Source organism: Zootermopsis nevadensis, unplaced genomic scaffold (genome assembly GCF_977971745.1).
Source record: "Zootermopsis nevadensis isolate Lab colony 2312 unplaced genomic scaffold, Znev_1.0 Znev_ptg000030l, whole genome shotgun sequence".
Taxonomy (NCBI): Eukaryota; Metazoa; Arthropoda; class Insecta; order Blattodea; family Termopsidae; genus Zootermopsis; species Zootermopsis nevadensis.
Window position 1 is genome coordinate 13,974,838 of NW_028259162.1, and position 25,566 is coordinate 14,000,403.

At 37.0% G+C, this 25,566-nt stretch overlaps 1 protein-coding gene across 7 annotated transcripts in view; it reads right to left on the bottom strand.

Annotated features, from left to right (window-relative positions):
- Nucleotides 1-8,695: 8,695 nt before the first annotated feature.
- LOC110831813 (neurotrimin) overlaps nucleotides 8,696-25,566 on the bottom strand; it is a 478,509-nt gene continuing 461,638 nt past the window's right edge. For 2 of the 7 annotated variants that reach the window (XM_022068235.2, XM_022068242.2), the window contains 3 exons: nucleotides 21,196-21,264; nucleotides 17,451-17,558; nucleotides 8,696-10,257 (listed from right to left, as the gene is read on the bottom strand). In XM_022068235.2, coding sequence (XP_021923927.2) covers nucleotides 10,091-10,257; nucleotides 17,451-17,558; nucleotides 21,196-21,264 — 344 coding nt within the window. In that variant the 3' untranslated portion in view covers nucleotides 8,696-10,090. Of the gene's footprint in view, nucleotides 10,258-15,607; nucleotides 16,927-17,403; nucleotides 17,559-21,195; nucleotides 21,265-25,566 lie in introns of those variants that run through there. The other 5 variants (XM_022068236.2, XM_022068238.2, XM_022068237.2 and 2 more) reach the window with 5 other exon arrangements.

Consider the following 25,566-nt stretch of genomic DNA (forward strand, 5'->3'; position numbering starts at 1 on the left):
AGTAAACATTATATTCAAAAGAAACAGTATGTACGTTTTTCTGTATCGTACATCAGATTCTGAATATCGTAATGTAAATTTATCACTCTTATTTAACTTTGAAAATATTACGAGTAACTTGTTTCTGTTAAACGTAATAACCTGAAAAATGGATATGAAGACCGTTGCAAATGTCAAAACTGAATTAAAACTGTCAGTTAATATAAATGTATACTTCAGCCTTTTGTAAATATTCCGTATCTTCAGGTGTAGAGAGACACAATGAAAAATAATTAGAATTATGAGGATTGTTAATGAGTACAGGCAGCTGCCAAATGTCGAACCTTTTAAACCAACCGAACCTTTGAAATTGTCTGGAGCAACAACTGATGATTTAAATCGGAGATGCGCGATCCCAAACACTTTCGATAAAATATAAAGGGGTTTCACTGCACTAAATATATTTCTGGTTTTAGAAATTATCTTCATCATGGAAGGAAGTGTTGGAATTAACCTCTGTGGCTGAAGTTCACTTTGTCACTGCGATACAAGTGTCCACAAAAATGGGTCTCCAAGCTGCGAGCTGACAGAAGCCTGCTCTTCTGACAAGCAGCATGAATGTAATATCGATTCCCTCGTATTAAATTTGCATCAACAACAACAACAAAGAATGTGTAAAAATTCTCTTGCAGAAGACCACCTGTCAGTAAGATATTTTCCAGAAATTCCAGCATTATCAAAGGCAATTCTTAAAATAATCTAGTTCTGGGATTTCAGATTCCGACGAGGAGTACGAAAATGGCTCTCTTATGGAATGTTGCGCTATATAGTCTGATAAATGTTCACTGACATTAAGAGCTGCTTACAGCGACCACCATTAGGAGGAAGTTAAATGAGACAGGAGAAAACTAAATAACGAGGAGCTTTTTCCACAAATAAGTATTAAGATGATAAATTAATATAGAATATAGGTGCAAGTAGTGATATAAATGTCACACAGTCTTTGATCAAAAACTGAAGGAGAGGCATTCCTTTGAAGACCTGAACATAGATAAATTAAATATATATCTCTGTATATAATAAGATAAATTATGTATATTTGTTTAATTTTCCAAAAGAAAGGGGCAATAACGAAGTCTCGTTGGCAAGGTTTTGACTAGCTGAATATCTACAGGGTCTGATGGAGGATTGTTTTTATGAGCAAATAGTTATTAATGCGGTAATAATATTGTATGCTAGGATTAGTTACGGTAATTTAAGATAATATTTTTAATTATTTTTTTTAATTTTAATGCTTTCAGTAAAATTTAACTGTTGACGTTCATGCATTACATAATTATAAAATATTTTTATAATCTCGGATAATTATAAGAATTAGTATTCTTGTTTAAAGATGAATGGACGAAGCAGGAAAGACATTAAAAGCAGATTAGCACAAGTAAAAAGAGCCTTCTTCAAAAAGAGAAGTCTACTAGTGTCAAATATTGACCTGGAATTAAGAAAAAAATTTCTGAAGTTGTACGTTTGGAGCACAGCGTTATACGGAAGCGGAATATGGTCAGTGGGAAAACCAGAAAGAAGAAGGATAGAAGCATTTGAAATGTGGTGCTATAGAAGGATGTTGAAAATTAAGTTGACTGTTAAGTACGAAATGAGCTGGTCTTAGGCAGGATAAACGAAGGAAGACGTCTCTGGAAAAATCTTACGAAAAGAAGAGTGAGACACATTCTGAGGCGCCCAGGATTGGTTAAATTGGTACTGGAAGGAACAGTTGAAGGGGAGAATTGTAGGGGGAGACAAAGATTGGAATATGTGACGCAGATTTTTGAGGATGTGGGCTGCAAAAAATATGTAGAAATGAAGAGATTGGCGCAAGATAGGCGAAAATGGAGGACATCAAACCAGTCGAAAGAATGATGACAAACAAATAAACAAACAAACAAATACTATGTACATTTTTAATAGCCTTCTCGCTTATTTTGATAACATTTCGTTCAGTATAACAGAGAATTAGGGATATACGAGGCTCGTCCTTAAAGTAAGTTTCCCTGGGGCCGTTTACAGAAACAAAACACAATTTCATGGAAATATTTATGGCAACAGATACAGCAAGTGTCCAGCTATTTTTCAACATATTCGCCACCGGAATTGAGACATTTGTCATACCGTGGGACCAACTATTGAATACCTGTGTCGTAGAAGTCTGCCGCCTGGGATTGGAACCACTGTGTGACAACCATCTCCGCCTCTCTATCATTCTCAAAACGCTGACGCTGACCGGACAGGAATTTCTTGAGGTGTAGGAAAAGATGAAAATCACTGGGAGCGAGATCCGGGCTGTAGGGTGAATGATTAAACACCTCCCAGCTGAACTCCTGCAGGAGACTTGCTGTCCGTCGAGCCGTGTGCGGCCTAGCGTTATCGTGCAGGAAGACAATACCGGCACTGTAGCATCCCGCGCCGCTTGTTCTGAATGGCCCGTCGCAATTTCTGCAGTGTTTCGCAGTAACGCTCAGCATTCACCGTCTCACCACTGGTCAGGAAGTCGACGTGGAGAACGCCCCGTCTGTCCCAGAACACCGTGCACATCACTTTCCGCGCCGACAACGTCTGCTTGAATTTTGTCTTACAGGGAGATCCACTGTGACGCCAATGCATTGACTGCTGCTTGGTTTCTGGGGTAATGTGTGCAATCCACGTTTCATCACCTGTGATGATCCGGTCCAGAAACTCGTCGCCGCCATCATGGTACCGCTGCAGAAATGTCAATGCTGACTCCATGCGCTTTGTTTTGTCTTCTGGTGTCAGTTGCTTCGGCACCCACCTGGCGCACAATTTCTTGAACAACAGGTGCTCCGTGACAATTTTGTGCAACAAGGAGCGGGAAATCTGCGGGAAATGACTGCTGAGTTCCGTAATTGTGAGGCGACGATTATCCATAATGCGTTCCCGCACAAGCTCCACAAGGTCGTCTGTAATGATGGATGGCCTCCCACTGCTCTTCTCATCATGCACACTTTGTCGACCTGCTGAAAATTGTCTGCACCAGCGACGCACCATCTGCTTGCTCATGACGTTAGGCCCATAGACCCGGCACAGCTGACGATGAATTTCGATCGGCGCTATGCTCTGTGCATTCAAAAACTTTATCACTGACCGCACTTCACAGTCGGCAGGAGCTGGAATAAGAACCTCCATCTTCAACAGCTGCAACGATGCTACTGTGAGAACGCGGGTAGTACCGTTAGTGCATGCGCCATGCTACGTCATTGCTCTATCACGTACGCACAGTCGCTTCGCTCAATATAAGGTTTGCTAGCTGTGGGACGAGTGGGAAACTTACTTTTGGGACGCGCCTCGTAATTCCCAACTCTTTGTACCAAACAGATCGAAAATATCTCGTCAGGTGAACCATTTCGTAAACATAGGCACTTTTCTCAGGGTTGCATCAAACATTGAGTAAAAGAGTTAATATATACATCTCTGAAAGGGGTAGACATTTTCAGGGCTTATTATAACGTTCTTTATTACCCGATTTTAATATAATTTGTTTTTCACAAATAGAACATATTTTGTGATCATCGTATATGATACTACTCTGCTCAGGTTTGACTTTTAATTCGATTAATTCGAATGTAACGAAAGTCTTCTAGAAAGGCAAACGTATTAATATTAATAGAATCGGTAAACATATCGCACTTCAAGTTTACAAACATTTCGACGTTTTACTCTTTCAGTAGTAGAATTTTAATAATACTTTACAAATGAAATGAAACAACAGTGTAAAATTTTTGTTAAAATTTGTCGATGTAAAATTTTAATCAAAACTTTGTTAGGTCACAGCTGATGCATAAAGAAAATGTTAAATAGGAAATGAAGATTCGTAATGAAGTGGGACACAGTAAAAAGGCAGTATAAAATTTAAACTGCATTCTACGGCAGATAATATGTAGCCTGTCATCTCGAAACCAGGTCAATTTCCCTCAGCAAAAATTACGTCTCTTGCTGTTTGGTAGCTTGTGATATTTTAAGAGCTCTTTCCCTTTTAAGCTTCTTGTCATCACAGTGATACAACATTTCATTGTGTCTGACTCTGTCTCTGAACATACTGAAAGTCTAAAACTTCAATAAATTTCAAACTGCATTTAACGGATCAGTGGGGATAATTCAACTAACAAATTCTCTCTACAATATAGAACTATAGACATAGTCTCCGTGTCGAAACTTACAAAAATTATGTAATTGATTATCATAAAAAGAAAAGAGATTTGATATTTTAGCAATTCGTCACAGCTTGTGATGGTATGGCCTCTGCATTAACCCTAGATTATGGTTAATACGATCGTCAACGATTCTTTAATTTGTTCCTTCACAACACAGTTTTAAGTTTACATGCAATTTTATCTGTTCACGGTTTCGAAAATTTAAAATAAAATTTTATACCTTCGGCAGCTTCACTCTTACTTCATGCGCTATCTCATATAACACGTCCTAACTGAAGGAAATGTTTCAGAATTTGTAATCTGCGTAGTTATGACACATAAAATAGTAGCCAATACCGACACGTTTAAAATTAGTCATATTTTTTTAGTTTTACGAAGTGATCAATGAAACTTACATTTCTTCAACACAAACTCACACGTTACGTCACGGAGTGTGGTAAAATGGCGGGCGATAGAAATTAAATAATTCTAATATTCACAATTCCTTTGGAACATTATGTAAAATAATAAAGTTACCCTTTTTTTGATGAGCCGGGATAGCTCAGTCAGTATAGTGACTAGCTACGGGCTGGACGACCGGGGTTCGATCCCCGACGGGGGCCAGAGGGTTTTTCCTCTAGCCTCTGCGTCCAGACCGGCTCTGGGGCCCACCCAGCCTCCTCTACAATGGGTACCGGGGTCCTTTCCCGGGGGTAAAGCCGGCCGGGGCGTGATGCTGACCACTCACCCCCATCTAGTGCCGAGGTCAAGGAAGAGAGGAGCTATACCTCCACTCACCCCAAACGCCTATACGGCGTATAGTGGGACAAACTTTACTTTTTTACCCTTTTTTTGAACTCCTCACCCTTCTCTGTTACTAAATTGGGTATCCTAACCCTAAGAAGATCGCTAATTATTATTTGTATACGAGTGATAAGAAATGCCAGAGGGCCTCTTGATCGGTCCCATTCAATGCCTTTAATGAACAAAATTTTAAAACTGAAAGCAGAAATTTTATAGATGTAAATCGATTTGCTCTTTCTCTAAAACATAATAAAAGTTCGAATTGTGAGTTTGTATCAGTTCAAAGATACGGAATAGATCGATACATGTGGAAGCCACTGTTTAGTGACTTGAAATTAATCGTAATCTAACATTTTCTCCGTAACGATGTTCCAAATTAAAAATGGTTGGGGTTTCCAATTTAATGTAGGCAACGGAGATCCTGTATAATATAGTAAAAAATGGCACTTTAAACAACAGATAATAGGGCGTTGAAAAAGTCGGGAGAAAGCGAAATTAATAAATATCACTAGACAAGCTAAAATACATACAAGAAATCCATCAATGTATTAGTTCTGAGCTTTTCTGCGGAGATTCATTATTAACGTAAATTTTGATTATATTACAGACAGATTTCGTAACTAGCAAGGTACATAAGGAAAAAAAATTATTGTGTTGTCGCTGCTGAGGTAATACACGAAAAGTGTCAAAGACTAATGTAAATAAAAACGCTGCCAACAAAATAAAGTTCCGAGTTGTCATGAAATTTAAAACAAAACATTATCTTGAACAGCTTAAACATTATTCTTCCATGACTAAAATTTAGATCTTTAAGAGTGTGGAAATAAATAACATGAATTGTAAGATTTAATATGAATTAATTTGTTTCCCACTGATGATAACATCTTGGTGTCGAAATGCGTTTTTAACTAAGTGTGTTTTCAAAGTGTAAACAGTTTTGTATGTATGCATGATTTTCTATAATATGATAATAAATTTTAACAAAATAAATACAGATGTACTCTAGTCATATTAGATTCATCGCCTCAACCCTGACGATTCAATCAGTGTGTTCCTCCGAAACGTTAGTATCTACCGATTAGTACACACGCTGTTCCAACGCTTAAGACCAATGACAAACTTTCCACTTACCGTGTTTTGTACAAACGGGTAGTGAGCAAATACTGAAATACAGCAATGTTGCAGGCCGAGAAACTTCATTACGTCGTCCAGTTTCTCCCAAACAACATTCTGGAACATTCTCGCTGAAATACAGTATATTCAATAGTTCAGTGTTTGTCCTAAGTTAATATTTTATGGACATTGTTACTAACTAGGGCTACTTCTTATAAAGTGGTGAACTAATTACTTTCTTAACTTTTGTTTTAATGTACTATACAATAAGTTTGCTCATGTAATTAAAAGCCACTGTTTACGTCCTACAGTAGTTTCAAACAAAGGTAAACAATTTAAATTATTCATTCATTCTATGACATAGAACCAAACATACGTTGCACACGAATACTAGCCAAGGAAAATTCATTAACTGCAATTTTATTAAATCATTTTTAATGTGACAAGAGATACTAAGATTATTTGCCTGCACATTATACTAACAGAATGGAAATCAATTTAAGAAAGCTTCTTGATATTTTTAGTTCTTATATATCGATCCACGTGTTCTGTCCAAATTCAAAATTGTGAGATGATTTAATCTTTTGTGCATTTAGTAAGACCTTTGGGACACGGTTTTGGCCCCATCGCACTGTATCTACTTGTGCAAGTCAATACGACACTCCCACCTAGACTCGTGTCCTCCATGTTACACCGTGCAACCATTCATAAAACACTAAAATGCTTATTAATTAAATTCGTCAAAAATAGTTTTAAGTGTGGATTCTGCTAATGACCCAAATAAGTTCATAAATGGAGTATAATGTTACGTTAATTCGTAAACATTTGTGACAGCTCACTCTTATTTCCTGACTCAATAACCAAGCACGTACTTGAGCAGTATATCGAGTTTTAAGGGAAGCATCCTGTCGTGTGTTGATCGTTAGTTTTGCAGTATACATAAAATTGTTATTATACTCTTAACGTTTATTAAGATCCATTACATCTTCAGGTAATTCTTTTCAAGTGCTCAAAACTAACAGATGTGGCTACTACATTTTACGTAATAGACTTTTTCTTAAGGAGCTTACCTTTTTAAGTAGCGTGGAATATCTATACGTACTCACTGGTGGAAAGGTATACTTGAACTGAAAAGTTTGGTTAGGTTGTGAGGTAGATGTTGTAAGGGGGCTTGAGGGACGTGAAGGGGAGTAGGACGGGAAAGGTGGTGGATCGTGGGAACAGTCCTAAGTTATATTGGAGTGTATCATGATTTAAAACATGAGGTTATTAGTATATACGTTTGTTTCTTTTAAATGAACACCTTATTTTAGACGGTATTGTATGTGATTTCAATAGTGTGCTCAATTTAACTGCTCGTTTTGGTCTCTTCGAGAATTTTAATTGTATTTTCCAACTTTCCTTACGTGCACCTAGTTTGTAAAATATGTAGCGAAAACCCTGTTTTAGGATTATTAGATTTTATATCTCCGATACTTTCCGTGAACCTAGTTTTGAAATTTCTACCTGTTTGTGCTATATAAGTTTCTAACAGAAAATATGTATACAATATGTCAGTCATATCTTTTAGTTTCGAGCACTTAAAGAGAACCAACTGAAGATGATTTTAATACACATTGAGAAAATAATAAAAAATTGTTGTGTAGGCGGAATGTTACGTAATGATCAGTAAATTATTTACCACGTTACCTTATTGCCTCGTAGGCTTCTGCACTCCTCAATCACAACATAATTAGGAATTCATATGAACCCAGATCTATGCCTCGAAAGCTGTCCTACAGACGATTTACGATTCTTGCATGTTGTTCTAACCATCGTCGGCACACGACTTTTCTCATTCCTTCACCTCCTAGATTACGCATGCGCAGAATACATCCTTTCACTTCAGTAATTTTCCTTTCACCAGCAGTTAGCAGCTGTATTCCTTTAGGTACGAGAAATTTTTGAAACATGTATAAACCTCGCCAGAATTAATACATTCCACTAAGTGTTCAATATTTACATCTGTTATTTTAACCGTATTTACAACATTACTCCAGCGTACAACACAAGTCTAGTTATTAATCTAATTGGTTATTTTAATCTGCTACGATTTTCCATAAAACGTACAAGAGAACGCGTGTTCTATTAATTTAAGTAACAGTTAGGAACAAAATGAGTTGTTGACTCATATGCATTATTTTCTTTAAATTATACTTGAATCATGAAGATACACATCCTTCAGTAATACGCAACTCCGATTGCTAATTAAGTAGGATTTTATATTCTTACGGAACTGAGTACGAAGATGGCTGTCTCCTAGGTTATCTGGTGTGGTAGAACTTTACTAGAGTTTCAGAGATCTTTACTGCCTCCATTATCAGGGCGAGTATAAGAGATATGGTAAGTATTTATGCTGAAGTTGGACAAATCTGGTGACTTTACCAGCATTTTTGTAAGTCATTAACATTTGACACAAACGAAATTAAGCACAACGCTTTGATTACGTGGCACTTCACTAGGTGATAGAATTGCTAGAATTGATTACAATGTGTTGAAATGGAATCTTCAGGAACGTGCGAAGTAAAGATTCTCAGTAACTTTAATGTTACTGAAGATTTCACCGCATTCAGTCTTTATTTTGCTAGTACAAAGCACACTTGAAAAGTTTAACATTGATCGAGAAATAAAATAATCATTTTTTCCACACAGCAGAAAGAACAGACGAATAAATCCTATCTGAAAAATACTGTTTATTTAATCACGCTGATTTGATGTTCATTAGAACACGACAAGTTTGCGCAAGCCTGCAACGTAAACATCCAATAATACTTTCACTTCACTTCCAATAACACAGTTCGATGATTAATAACAGGAGATAATACGAATACATTACAATACACAATTCACGCAAAAAGTCTGGACAGAATACATAAAGCATGGAGCACGTAGACTGAGGGACCATGGGTTACGGAAAAGCACAAAGATTCTGAACCCAAATTAAAAGTTAATTAATAAATCTAGTTTAACCTTAATTATTTTAAGTTTCAGTTCTCTGAGACCATAGATAAAGTCATAAATCCAATTCTAAATACCAGTTATAAATATTCATATACTAAAATTGTATAATACAGACTGTGTGCATTTTTAAACGACTACTATTTTTTTTAAAACTACACACTATTTCAGTATTACCAATATTGACTTACTTTATTTCACTAAGAAACGTAATCTAAACGCTTCAAAAAATTATTTTCTCGTCTGTAAAGACTGCTAATTAAAATAAAGAACAAACCTGCCTTTCTAATTTGCCCCCATGCATTTTCCATTGGTCAAATACCACTGTGTCACAAACAGTACGTACGTTGCGTAGGATTTTGTACACAGTTTTGGAATATCACATAACATTCTGTGCACGTTATAATTACGCATGTTCTTAGGCCAATTTCGTAAATACTCGTAGGCATAAACACTGGTCATTCAGATCACTGCCAACGTCATTTCGTATTTCTGTTAAAATAAAACAGCGGAGAAAGATAAGAAAAATCACATTAATAAACGCACAGTGAAGGTTCAGACAACAGATAATATTTAAAACAATGTAATTCATTTGAAATATATCGCCATAAAATAATATTTATCCAACGTTAGTAGCATCATCCTACGTAATTGTATTCGTCTTTCAAAGCAGTCACCAACCGTAAACAAGTGATCACTGTTTTATATTTTGCTTAGAAATCCCTGAGATCACTGGCTCTCATTTTTACATTCTTTTCTTATAATCCAAGCAATATTCCACGTGTTATTGGCAAAATGCGTGTTCAATCATGATATTTCTTCTTCAAAAGACAATTAAGCAAAGACGGGAGAGTCTGAACTGAGATGTATAAAGCTGGAGGATATTCTGTGGATAACGAGTATGTAATTTGAAGAAGCCTGGAACTGTCGCGCTATATCTTGAACACCATGATGAGAGACGGCAGAGTGTTCTTCTGTAGGGGGCTAGATTTTGTCTAGGGCGGAAGGTTTACAATTGTGGGAACTAGAATTTTCGACAGCCATAATGACGTAAACCATATCATAAGTGCCAGAGGAAGTCTAGATACGGCACACGATGTCGGTTCTTCTGCTATGGGCAATTCCATTGCGTTATCATGTGGTCTGCCCCTCAACTTCAGATCTGCAACACAAAGCGGATTATTTTCTGTAACGCCCGTGATAATCATAATGCGGTTATTATAAGTGGGCTGTTGCGAACACGGTATTGAAATTTCCGAGACCCATACAAGACGTAAAGGACTCTGTTCCATGGATTTATTATGGTACTATATTATATTGTATTATATCAAGAACACAGAGGAGATTCTATTCAGGAATACCCAGTGTAATTGGGCGCTTGTAAATACGTAATTAAACTTCCCGATTTTAACAAAAGATTAGGAATTTATAAATAGCTGAGCGACTATTAGTTTCCAAAACAGACGCTGTTAATGGAACTATTATTATAATATAAAACATATATATTTATTTGTGAAATATGATTCAATAAATGAATCGAATTATTATTATTGTTAATATGGTACATTTATATACTTAGTTTTGTTTGTTTGTTTGTTTTGCTTTTATTATTATTGAAATAAATTAATTACTTATTATATTTTATCCTGTACTATGGTTTAGTGCTTGGCTGTTATTGGCCTTTTTGGCTGTTGTCAAGCGTTTAAATAAATGAACTGAATTAAATTGAATTATATTGTGTAGCCTGTTATGCAATAGTGCACCATGTTGCATAAGAAAATATATTATAATGTAATTTTTGTATGCATTACTCTGTATTGATTAGAGGAATGCGGTTGTTCTAAGCTACGGAAGTGGCACATATAATCCTCCGTCATGGAATATTATTTTATTGGTTTGGTTAAACAAGAAAATTTTTTGAGAACACAGTGCTTCCTTTCAAAGAATCATACAGTAAAATCGGTCACTTTACATGCCTACTGTTAATAATTGGATATATCTTCAAAATTCCCTCACTGAAAGTGTAAGGTTGTTTACGTAAAGCAAGGAACATATACAGTGCGGCAACTGGAAAACGGGACTGATGCTGGAAAAAAATAATGGTTCCATGTATGAGCAATCTGAGCATTGTTTATTCAAAGTAGCTTCCTCCTGCATCTACACACTGCACACAACGACGGTGAAGCAAACGGGAGGAATGGCGGATGGCCGTGTCTGGAATTCTGTTCAGTACTCTAGTTACAGCCCTTTGAATGATGTCCACGTCGTCAAAATAACAGCCTTTCAGTGGTGCTTTGAGTTTTGGAAACAAAAAAGAAGTCACACGGTGCTAAGTCTGGTGAATATGGTTGATGCGACAATACACAGACTTTTTTGGTGACCAAAATCTCCCTAACAATGAGAGCCTTATGGCTTGGCGCGTTGTCATGTCTCGATACTGAGGCCGTACACGACGGATACTCTGAAGCAAACGTTTCAAAATGTCCAGATAGTAGGCAGCAGTAACTAACTCGCCACTGGGTATGAACACTTTGTGCACAATTCCCTCGCTATCGCAGAAAATGATTATCATTGTTTTGATTTTTGATCTTTCTTGGCGAACTTTCTTGACTTGGGGAGAGTTTGCTGACTTCTACTCCGCAATTTGTAGCTTTGTTTCGGGGTAGTACTGGAAACACCACGTCTCGTCACCCGTAACGATCGAATTCAGGAAGTTGGGTTTGTTTTCAGTGGCATCAATGAGTTCCCTGCAGTGTTCAACTCACGAGCTGTGGTTGATCGTCTGTTAATAAATGTGGAACAAACCGCGCACAGACCTTACTTTTTTTCAAATCCTGAGTTATTATTTGTCGAATGGTTTCCTTATTAACGCACGGATCCTCTGAAATCATTCGAAGCGTTGCACATCGGTTGTTGGTGATTATTTCCCGCACCTTTTCAATCAACTCTGGTGTTCGAATCGTTTTTGCTGGGCCTGGATGTTCATCGTCTTCCAATGATTCTGTTCCATGGCAGAAACGGTTATGCCACTCAAAACCACGTGTACGAGACAGACAATTATCTCCGTACACTTGCTTCATCATTCGAAACGTTTCCGTGGCACTTTTGCCGAGCCGAACACAAAATTTGGTGTTCGATCTTTGTTCCATTCTTGCTTCACAACACACACACAAGAGAGACGTCTACTTCAGCTAACACTAAGTTCTCAAATGACGGCAATGTACGAGGTGCGATCGGAAAGTTTCCAGACTGCGCGTATAAAAACCCGTACACTTATCTCAGGTATTAAATTCATCCATCACCCTCGAAGTAGTTCCCCTGGGAGTGAACACAACGATCCCAGCGCCTCTGCCAAGCCTGGAAGCATCCCTGGAAATCTTTCTTTGTCAGCCTGTCAAGCACCATCTGCGATTCTGCCTGAATCTCTTCTATCGTCTCAAATCTCATTCCCTTTAGCTGAATTTTTATCTTTGGGAAGAGGAAGAAGTCACACGGCGAATAAGGAGGGTGCGGGATGACGGCCATGGTGTTTGAGGCCAAAAACTGCCGAACTTTGAGGGCGGTGTGCGCTGGCGCGTTGTCATGATGCGTCGCATGTGGAGTTCTTCCTTTAGAATCAGCTGACAGGTCCCATAGCCTATCCCAACAATGTCGCACAAGTCGTTGATTGTACGACGTCGATCTTCGTGAATGGCCTGCCGAATCTTCGTAACATTTTCGGGCGTTGTGCTCGAAGATGGTCGACCAGAACGCTCGTCATCATCGACAGAGTTTCGGCCATTTTTAAAACGTGAATGCCACACAAAAGTTTGTGCACGACCCATTGCGGACTCCCCAAATGCTTGCTTTAGCATTTCATAGGTTTCCGTAGCCGTTTTGGCGAGTCTTTGGCAAAATTTGATTCACACGCCATTCCGAAATCGCAGGAGGGTCGGTGTAATGCACTACCAAAACGCCCGTAACTAAGAAACAAATGCTAATTCGATGATGCCGGCTGGCACACTGATTCACTATTAATGTAGGCCGCACCCCCTAACGGCAGAAGCTCGTACTACATCCGGTTCGCCCTCTATTGACAGTCTTGTAACTTTCCGATCGCACCTCGTATGATGACCTTCAGTGTGTAGATGCAGGAGAAAGCTACTTTGAATATACAATGCTCAGATTGCTCATACATGGAACCATTATTTTTTTCCAACATCAGTCCCGTTTTCCAGTTGCCGCACTGTGTAGTGTTCCTCAAGTCTTCTGTCTTTGGATCACTATGAGGAGTATTTGTAAGAATAAAAAACCCACGTACGCTCGTTAGACTAATCTAAAGACGTGAATCGCTCACTGGAATCGGCAACAAAGCCTCTACACAATTGGGTAAGCTACTGATTCACTGAAGACTTGACTTTCCTGAATACTGCGTTAGCAAAAATTCTTTCAAGTGTACAAAAGCAAATTAAGTTTATAATATTGTGAAATAAAAATGTTTACCTCTAAAATTTCACGCTACATTTCTCCGTTGTTTTTGTGCTGTTCTTATAAGGCTAGTTTCGAAAACATTCAAGCTTCTTTTGCACCACCAATACACGGAATAAATTATTTATTTTTATATTTCTTCCTTGATTACTAAAATACATATTTATATGAACGTTGCAATTCTCTCTTATGCTAGTCCACAAGATGTTCTGCAATGTAATTAAAAAGTAACGTTTTACATTGTTTCTGACGTGATAGTTTCAGATCTAAATTAAGAATTTTGCATCACGTCGCTCTCTAGAAACAAACTAGTAATGGGACGGGAATATAATATTCTTCATAAAACACAAAAGTAAAAATAACTTTCAGTGTAATGGATTTAGAGTGAAAATAGCATATTTTGTAACTTTTGTGGTTTTCTGAGTGTTTTGTTACGCTTTTCAAAGACAATTCAAAATTATTACATTTTATTAGTGGATTCCAAGTAATTGTTTCTTCCTCTGTGTATATTTTTCTTGGTTTCTTGTTGTATTTGTAAACATAATGTAAATGTTTGATGTTTTATTAGTAATTTAAATGTTAAACTCAATTAATTAACGGCCGTCTTTAACACGAATAATATATTATATATACGTTAGCAGATTCTAAATATAAATACAACTGCAGGGGGCAAGGAAAGCTATATTACACGTTTTGATTGAAATTTTATGATCAGTGTGCTGGATTTAGTAAATAAAAGGCTTTCCTCGTTATGGACAGGAAGTAAACGATTGTTATCCAGTTTTGTTACAAATAAGACAAACAACACTATAATAATTTAAATTTCACTCTATTTTACTTTGTGTTACACTGATCATTTTATAGCATTACGACAAAATTTTAAGTGCAGTGATTATGTCGAGTAGCTTTAAATCTTCTTAAATGACTTAATGACTTAATATGCAGCGAAGGATGCGGCAGAACGAAGCCGTAACCTAATTTAAGGTCTATCTCGATAGTCGGGGTTGTCGTTTTCCAGCAGAAATTCCAAAGCTGTTTCCTTCCGAACAAACGTCAAACTTTTCAATACGTCCAGCAGCCATTCTTCCTTCGAGTTAACGGAGAATAATTCTTAATGTGACGAGAGGATGTGTAATTATTTATTACGTTTGTGCCATAATATTAGTTGAGAATAATATTAAAAATATAATCGGAGGTCATGTACTGTGTGAGACATCCATTCCACATCGTTTTACCCCTTAGGATAATTAATTTTAATATTGTCCTTTCATCTACGCCCAGGTCTCTATAGTTATTTTCTACATTAAGATATACAGTCTAAACACGTACATTAATATATCATTTTTTCAACGTAATATAATATCTGATGGAAGCACAAATTATGAAGTTCTTGGTTATGTATTTTTCAATTTTTATTACTTATTCTCTCTTACGTCTAGATATTCTCCTTTACAGCCGGTACTGAAGCCTACATCCCGTAACCATAAATGTGTATACAAATAGTCAAATATAAATAAATATAATATGCATATTAGAGGGTACATTTACTTTTCTAGAAAATGTATTATCGTGGAAATTAGATCTTCTATCGAGTTGCAAAAAAAAATTGAAGGAAAATTACGCATAACAAATTCCATCAATCCATACAGAATCATATCCACAACAGGCTTCTATTTGGCACTGAGGTTGTTTGTCTGAACTAATTACATTCACTTTGCTCACAAAGTTCTTTGGATGTAACACTGGTGTATTACGTTATGTACTCGTACGCTTTCTGTCCACAGCCAAGTGAACTGGAATTGAAAACAGGGTTTAAGCGTTTCCTAAACTTTCACATGAGAAGCGCAAAAGAGAAAGGAGTTGCTTTGAAGTGAGGATGTGAATAAGCTCGCCTCCCCCATACAGCTCATACAGCGCGAGTTGGAACGAAAGCGATTTTGCACTCACAAGGTTTCAGAACAAGAAGGTTCTAACTCACAAAACGCGTCCAAAGAAATTTGTCACGACAGTATTTCGATTCGGGGTCCCCAAAAATAAGATACAGGCACTATAAATAAATTTATTAACACACATCTGCCTCATTGGTAAAATTCATTTCGTTATCCTCTGATACAGAAGCATACGACGGAGAACCACGTGATAAATTAATAAATATCGATTCCTCATCAAAATTTCATTTCACATCGTTATATTACCCAGAAGTTCCAAATACTGTCGAGGTTGAAAATACATGATGCTGTATTTCCACAGCACATAAAGTTATAAAAATATCTCTACCTTTGTCCTTTACCTTTATACATTACAACGATTTAAGGTGAAGTTACTTATATTCAAAATGACTCGAAAAGTAAAAATTCGTAAAACTGTTACATTTCTCAAATTTAGAGTTAAAAACAGAGGTTCCTTTCTTGAGCACAAAACTTTCAACGTTAAACGTCCTGGTCATTTATCGTTATTTAACATGAAATAGCGCTGCAATAACATACAAAATGCACGTTCACAAATATAAAAATAATTAGGAGTTAAAAATGACTTGTTTAAAATATAATACTCGTACTTACCAAAATATGAATGTCAGGTTCTTCAGCATTAGATGGAGGCAATATGTCCCTCAGAAATTTTTGCCTACAAGTTCACGTGGCGTCACAACTCAGAATACAAATATCAATACCAGTAAAGTCTGAATATCACCTTCAATTAATGTGGTAAGATCGGTCGGCAAAGGTTTTCTATGATTTTTGATCAACATCTGTAACCATAGTTTCAAAGTGCAGAACGTTCGCCTTTCAATTAAGCAGATACTGGTTTACTGTTTCGAAATATCACTGGGACAGAATGTTATAATCCTGTATGTTCACGTACAATGATTGTGTTTCTGAGAATTGAAATTACCTAGTCTCGTAAACGTACACAAAGATTTGCAGATCTAGCCCCTGACTTTTGGGGTTACCATAATATAAGGCCCAATCACTGTTATCGTACACCTCATAGGGAGCTGATAGATGTATATGGACCAACAGCGGAATAACGACAACTTAGGGAATCTTAAGAACCATGAGAAAACCCAGCTCCAGCGCACCCTCGTTCACTATGAATCACACTTGGTGCCAGGCGGGATAGATCCTGGGTCTCCATTGTAAGAAGCTATCGCCTAGCCGCCTGAGCTACTAAGTATGTGTATTATGTGCCATAGTACAGTGTCGTACCCAAAGCATTCTGTTAGAAAGAGATTCCAGAATGTTATGTGTCGTACGTCTGTTCTCTGAAGAATAGGCGACGCAGTTCTGTCTGCTGTAAGCCTCTTGTATCCGCTTGTCATTTTGATGAGGAAAAAGCTATTCTGCTTCAACGCCTATCAGCCCACCTGCATATGGAACTCAGATAAGTACTTTTCCTGACCGCTCTGAGGATACTTTACTACGAATATAGCAACACTACGTCTTGACGCCAGATACTAATGTTGAAGAAAAAATTACAGACTGCTTCTGGTTCTACGGACGCTTACCGTCGATCATTTTATCAAGAAAGTACCACCTTCAATAAATCTAAACGTTCCTTTTCGTGTGCAATATGGATGCCGTTGGAATCCATCCATAGCCAGCTACATTTCGCTCACACCATACATTTGCTTAAAATCCATGTAATCGTCTACAAGACTACACGACGCAACGTTCATATTCGTCGCTGTGAGAGACTTAATACTCATTCTTTTCTACGATAGCAATTTCCAAGAGTAATGTTATAACAAAACGGCGATTACTTAATATTCTTATCATTATGAACTGCAGGTAAACCTCCTGTAACAGGAACGTGTACGGACTGTGTTGTTAGGTTGTCACACCTGTGGTAGTGTAAAGCACTGCAGCCCCTTATGTCGCCACCACCCACCTCTCTCTTTGGTGATCTTCTCTGGGTCTGAAAGGTCCATTATCTCGTTACCAGCTTCTTCCTCGTTTGAATCCGGTACCTTCTGACGAGATTTTTGCTTCTTATCTGCTGAAATACGACAAGAACGTTTCAGAGCAAGAATGTTACTCCTCAGGTGATACATGGCAAAACTAAGTTCATGTTGTAAATAATCTTTCTTAAACAATGGTGATCTCATGAGTGTTGATGGAAACGAAAATTAGGCGCCTACCAATTTCTCAGAGCTACATACTACATTTATATTCAAAGGTGAATTTGGAGACAGTAACTTCCTCCGAACAATTTGTATCCACTTATAAGCCTACACGGAGTCACATCACAGAACACGACCGTCGACTTTTACACCGAAATGAAAACCTCATACTTATTGATAATTGTAGTTTTTAGACATCTTATTAATTTAACAGCAAAATACAGGCCTATGGTTTCATTTCTGTGTATCTGTTCACCTTACTATGTAAAGTAAAACAATATGGCAGTCGAGCGATATGCAGTTGAGTCCCGATAATCCAGTCTAAACAGACGACGAATGACGGTCGGGTAATCGAAAATGTCAGATAATATGAAAGATCACTTAAAAAACGAGGGAAAACATAAACGTAGTGTATAACTCAAAAAAACTAGAAAAAATACAAGGCGTCAAATTAAGAATCTCACAAACAAAAATAGCATTTAACATGAAGTACATTTGTAAAAAAAGAGCTTCTTTTTCAGAAATCAGTGATTGGCGCCTGCGCCTAAATCCATTTCTTTGCGGCAAGATCATAACAGCGTCTGAATAGCAGTGCGTCAGTAACGAATAGCAACTCAGTACTTAAAACGTAGAAGCTGCATGGTGGAGGAGTGCCATTAATTCTGCTACATACTGAGTCGACTGTCGATAAAATGGAGCGTTCCGACACGACACGACACGTCAGATAACACGAAATGAACGTCAAATAACCGAAGGACGGATAATCGGGTCTCTCATTGTCATAATTTTTATAAACGGAGATTATTAACAAATATAGGGGTAAGTACAAACTCCGTATAAACCATTTCAAATACTGTCAAAAATGTTACTCTGAAGGGTCATAATGATGCCGCTTTAACTTCAGTATTGGTGTTCTATGGTCCGCAGTGGCCGCGTGGGCCTTGTGCCGCTTGGTCGCTGGGACCGTGGGTTCGAATTCCACTCAAGCCATGGATGAGAATGAGAATAAGCTGTCGCTTTGTTCGACTTGTTTTTTTCAACAAGCGGAAAACGTTGCTGTTAGTAGCGATTCGCCTCAGCGTTGTGCACGTAAGTTATACTTGGTTGTTTGTCGAACAAAATAAGTACTGATGAAGATTGTTTCATTTGTGGAGGAAATGTCTGGCGAGTAGAACTTTTGTCTGCCCGGTGAAGTCGGCCAAAATTTGTTGACTTCGTTAATAAGGCCACTGTAGAGAGTTAAATTGTTTTCCTAATATTTCGTTAAATATTCTCGATATAAAATACTTTTTATAAAATTAGTACATCTAATTGATGTCTTATGTGCCTATTGTCTGAAAAGCCGTATTAAGTATAATAATGCTTTTCGATTTGTGCTTTATATATAACACGTTTTACTGGACCGCTTTGTAACTTTTGTTGCATACTCCAAAACCAATCCGTTTTGTACTTTTGTAGATAAAAATTGAGTAACGGCAGATAGGACCTTGGAATTATAAGCATAATTTTTTACTTTATGCAAATAACACAGAAATTTGTCAGAAACAATGAAGCACGACTTTACAATATGATTTTCAAAAGAAATTCTATAATATACGGTACTTCTTGAAAATGAATACACAAAATAAGTATAGCTTTTCTTATTTTCGTCAAATTTCTGTTGAGGAATTACATCGCCGAAGATGTGGAATTTACAGTATGCGAAATTTGTTACGAGGGCTTGGAAAGTCAAAACTTAGTGAATTTACCTGGAATGCATTCGAAAGCAAATGCGTTTTAATATTCATTTCAGAATGTTATAGAGGAACGCAAACATAGCTTCCATTATGCTTGTTCTTCCATCTCTACGCCGCTGGGTGAACTGAAATCTTCCAAAGATAAGGCAGTTTTTCTCAAACTCAGAACAACAACTCCACACATGCAGAATACGAGACATGCAAGTTATAGAACCATATAAAAATAAAAAATTCATTAATTATTAAATAGTAATATTACTTGACAATAACCTGTTATTTAAAATCGAATAATGACGTATAAAATTTATAAAGGTGTTTTTATAATACATGCGTTGTTACATTTCCAGAATACGATGATGCAGGAAGTGGTAAAAATGTCTGTAATTCTGGGTTGGTACCACTTCAGTTTCTTTTTAGTTTCGTAATGAGATGACACGAGACATGTGAGTGGGACGTCTCGTATAAATCCTCATAATCCGGAACCATCCGTCAGTGTAACTTCACATGACAGTTCGTTTTAACACTCGTGACGGTACTGCACTCGATATTACAAACCTATATGTCGTCTTCCAACTTCGAAGCCCGGACACATTTATTACAGGTCCATATCTCGTTTCCTTGTATAACAGAATCCGAAACCGAGGGCTTAGGACACACGACCCTTTCATCCGAGAGCGTCTGTCTGCTTTTATAATTTCGAATTACTGCTGTATCTTCGTTGACAACGTTAAGACATTTGGGAACGACGGAATAAAATGAAAATTGGAATATGTGAATTGGATTCACCTTTTTTAGAATGCTGGACTGCTTGTGGGGTCTTGAAAACAAGGTAATGTGTCTTCGGGTTGCACGCAGAAAATTTGACTAGCTGGGGCCAAAAACTCAAATCTTCTCATAACAAAAATAATAGCAAATCTCACATTAAATTGCAAACGTATATGATCCTTAACGAGTTACTTTTGTGAAATTGAAACTCAGATTATTCAGAAATATTCTCAATCAAGTAAGATTTAAAATTGTATTACAATTTTACATCTTGAGGATTCCGATCCGTTAAACCAGAGAATATTTTTGTCCATTCACCATCAGATACAAAGCGAACGTAAGAATAATTGTACACACTATCACTAACGATGCGTGGTTGGATGCTATGTCTCTATGGAACTACTGGACACAACCACATAAACCATATATTAACTATTAATAATTCATGACACACTTACGCTGCATATTTCGGCTAATCTAATCGTCAAACGTAACATAGTAACACACATTTAAGGTATTAAGTTTAAGTTAACAAATAAATCAATCATGTTTTAAATTGAAATGTTCGTAATTGTAGACTATCTGTAAGATATAGCACACCGTAATATTTAGTACCTTATGTTAAGGTGGCATTTCAAAGAATGTTCTAAATTTACGCCCAGTGCATACATTACTAGTAACTTGGATAATAGTTGGGCTTCATCTCTGAGTTGGCACTTCGCTGAGAAGTGGTTAATGAATTATATCGGTTTGAAAATAAGCCTATTCATAAATCTGACTAGTAGGAATATTTTAATTTCATCTCCAAATTTAGCCGACGCCAAATCTTGCTACAAACGCTTGAGTGTTTGCGTTTTGAGATTTTCATGTCGAAGCATATATGAATTGTGGCCATTAGGTTGCGTGACGGATCACATTCCAGAAAAAGAAATTATAATCTATAGCTGAGCATCCAGATATAGTAGCATTACAATTATTGATTTAATATATTTCTGACACATTCATCACTTACCTTTCTCAGGTGGAATATTGGGTTCTGTGGTACTCGTAGTTGCATAATGTGTTGAAGGTTGAGGAATACCTGTAAAAATAAATGTTTTTTACAAATGCGGGTGATGGCCATTTATCCTTCAATACGTTTAGTCGCCATGAAATATTTAACATTTCATACGATGACGTATTGTTTCGACAAAACCACTGCCAGATTTTTATTTATAAATCAGAAAATAAATTATTTGCTTCCCAGATCAAAAATTCATATGGTTTCTCTTTTCCTCGAAACATGGCTAATAAATATGAGCAATCAATGTCTAGATGTCGCCCTCGGTGGATTAGTGGTTAGAGTGCTCGCCACTGGACCCAAGGTTCGCGGGTTGACTCCCGGCCGATGGATTTTGAAGGGTGGTAAAAATCCTTAGCACATCTTCCTTCGTCATGTAAAAGAACCTTACGAGCATGATACGAGATGTTTCGTAAGCAAAATTCAGAGGCCATTTCTCGCCCATTTCTCGCCCATTTCTCTCCTGGTTCTCTACTAGATGGCTCTAGTAGGCAAATCGGGATTGAGTAGAAATTGTGCAAAGTCTGGGGGCTGGTCACTCACTACTCATAAATGCACACTCCAAGACCAAGAAATCTGTGAGAAAGGAGGCGGCGAAAACCCACAACCGGGTTGTAGAGCCAAGGAACAATAAAAATATCTAGATACTGTAATGTTAATTTCGTCGTAACGTGTTTGACTTCAGAACCGAATAGAATAAGAATATTCAAGTGATTCAAGTGGCGGTCCGCGGGCCATATCCGGACAGATATTACTTGTAACCAACCAGCAACATTACTTATTAGTGTGTTACTAGCTGTTACAAGCGAATTTACTTTCTTCGAATCCAATGTTTAAAAAAAATCTCGATTCTTATATGGTCTGCTATTTTACATAAAAATGTCACACATTTTATTGACTTTAAAATTCTACTGTAAAACGTAAGTTTTCCAGGTAAGAATTATCATTCATAAGCTGTTGCAAGGGCAGATTTAAAATAATATATACGTAACTCTGTAACAATCTGTGCACATTTCATTACTTAATTTTTATCCGATGTAAGATAAACGTTAGACCGCCCAGGTATAGGTAATATTTAACAACTGAAAGAAACATGGAAACATGTTACAGTTTAAATTTAAAACAAAAATTGTTTCAAAACTCAGCCTTTCTTACGTAGTAACAACTTCTGAAACACACGGTAAAATAAATTCATCTAGTTCTAATAGTACTTTTAGGTCCTGCTTCTTTCCCTGCTATAAATGTGGCTTCTCCCATTGCAACATCAATTTAAGGTTTTTGTGGTGTTGCAATGATAGTAACAAATCCTCAGGCATTACAACAGCGGAAATCTTTTGCTCAGGTGAATAGCTATTTGCTACTCATTAATATTTAGTAAAATATAAATTAATTCGTTCCATAAGTCAGTAGTCAAGAAATCAGATTAAAATTCACAATTTTGAGAGACAATATTATTTTAAGCCTATAGTGGATTAGGCAGAGAAGACGAGTGTTAGGAATTAGGCAGTAGGAAAATACGGCGTCAAGCCAGGATTTTCTCCATCTCTTCAGTTCGTCAAGAGCAGTTTCTTCTGTCAGATGAAATTGCTTCATCTGTTCCGCAGACTGGCTCTCGAGAAAACTCGCGATTGTATCAAGTGGCCGCCCAATGCCCGGAAAGCGTAAACAGTATTCTTTGTCAACATACGTTGACGGGTGTCACTCTCAGGTGTACCGAAATCAAGCAGCCATGATGGATCACAACCAAACGCCTAACAAACACTGATATTGATTTTCTGTTGGAATTCTTAGTGAAGTTCATGTCGCGCTTTCGTCTTAGAATACTTCCGAAACTAACAACAAATTAATTAAATTATACTCCACAAATTAAAATGTAGTGCGTGCTACCGAATTATTACGGAAGTGAAATCGTAAGGTAATATAAAGGGAATACTCGAAACATTTATTTAATATTGCAAAACCTAATAATTATTTCTCACCTAAAGTTCTTAATTTTCATCTTGTATTTCGCTGACAAAATACTTTCGAAAAGACATGTAAGTGTCAGATTCTCTTTAACTTAAAAGTTTCAATCTTACGTAATTTTAAATGGTACAAATCAGAAATAAAATTTATTAATTCCTTCAGTTAATCAAACGACGATTTCAAAATCAGTAAGGCTTCGAGGAAAATAATCACATTATATCTTTTTGCATTAATCTTTGATCAACAACACCAAAGTTGCTCACTGTGTGATACGTATTTAACACGCACAAAGTGAAGATGAACTGAATAAATTTCTGTACTATATTAAATTTATTTAAATTGTATATTAGTGGTAGAGATTGGGATTAAATAGGAATTATTTGATAATATCCATGTGTGCTAGCCACTATACCACTGGATATATATGCTGTATAGGTTTAAATATTTCATAAAAGCCTAAGGCTCCATTCTAGCAAATCCATATATTCAATATCATATCCTGTCCTGAGTGAATGTTCCAACATACCCATAATACATTTCTAGGTTTAAAAATAGTCTTTATTAGTTGTTTGTCAAATGAGCGAACGTTATGACAAATTACAATAGTGTTAAGAAAACTACGGTAACCCACAAATAGTTTCTTACTAGGAAACATTGTTCACAATACAAAATACAATTTGGCTTTTTTTAGTTTTCATAGCAGTAGTTGCAGGAAGGCCTATTTTATGTAAGGAGCAATACAAATCCATCTATTGCAATTCGCTGAATGCGCTGCTTGGAAGATGAATCGTCACTAAACTTGAATTCAAAAGATGCTGTCTGTGTGATAAATGGGAGAGCCACTTGGTAAAAGCACAAGGATTATTGATCTGGAGCAGAGGGGCTTAGCTCACTTTTTGAAACTGTGACTGATTGCCTTTCTGTATCGGCAAGTGTGTAGCCCACTTGGAAACCCCGTCAGTGAGCGAGACCCAGCTTATCCTCGTATTACATATCTGATGATAGGAAAACATATTCCAGCAAAAACGTGTTGTGGTTCTCCCCAAAACTCTCTCATTATAAATGCAAAGGATGCAGACGCTGATAGTCAATCAACTACTCAATATATTTCCCGAAATTTGTAGAAACCAATGGTTTATTACCGTGTTACTGGGCATCGCAGTGGAGTGATTAACTCTCCTGCTTTATATTCGGCAGGTCTCGGGTTCAAATCTCGGCCCAGAGACCGACTAACCTGACTGAGGTTTTTTCATGGTTTTCCTCAGACTCTCCAGGGTCCTAATAGTACCTCAAATTAGGTCACGACCGCTTCCTTCCACATCCATTCCAATTCATTACTCGCCGTTATCCCCTCATCCGATGTTATATGGTCTACATCAAAGGTTCCCAAGGTGTGGGACGCGCCCCCCTGGGGGACGCGAGTGGTTTTCTGGGGGGGGGGGGGGTGTTTGTATGAAAAACGTTTTTAACGAAATATGGGGAAACATTTTTAACATCTTTCGATTGGCTGAGGCAGTTCAGCAGTGGCAGCCATCAAAACAAAGTATCGTTCTACGATGAACCTAAAAAACGACCTTAGAGCGGCCATTTCAAAACTTCAACGTCGGTATGATAAATTATGTTCACAGAAGGAATCACATCCATCCCACTAATCCAGGTATAAAGCGTATATTTATTACAGTTTTTTAAATTAAATGCATTGAATAATATATACTAAATTATAAAAATGTATACTCATAGCTAAATTTTATGTAAAATCTGTTTGCTTGCATTTGTTCTGGAAAGGGGGCGTGAAATTTATGAAATGTTTTAAGGGGGGCGCAAAGTATAAAAGTCTGGGAACCTCTGTTCTAGATATTATAAGCGTCGTTAAATTAATTATAAATATTACAGTGTTTATGTAAGCAAGTCTCAGGTACTTTGTACATTCTGTATTAAGTTGGTTCATTAGTGTGATTTGTTAGCCCTTAAGCCCAGAACCCCGACCCATTGTGGCTGTCCACGACTGAAATACATTCTCATATCTAGACCCCTTCCACACCTGCAACCCGAAGATGCAGTAGAGGCAAGAGATAACATTATTAATGTTGCTACAAACACGTATAAGCCATACAACACGTATTTATAGGCCACATATTATTTAAAACTGTATGGAAATTGCATATAAGGCATTACCATCTCAATGTATTTACATGTGGTAAAAAAAGTTCTTATTAAAAGACTTATAGTTTCTCAGGTGATTAAGAAATTCGTCGCCTTTTATAGACCTCGAAGCACACATCGTTATTACAAGATAATGCTAAGACCTGGACTGAGACAGTAAAATCCAATCCACACAATTATACCCATTTCCTTAAG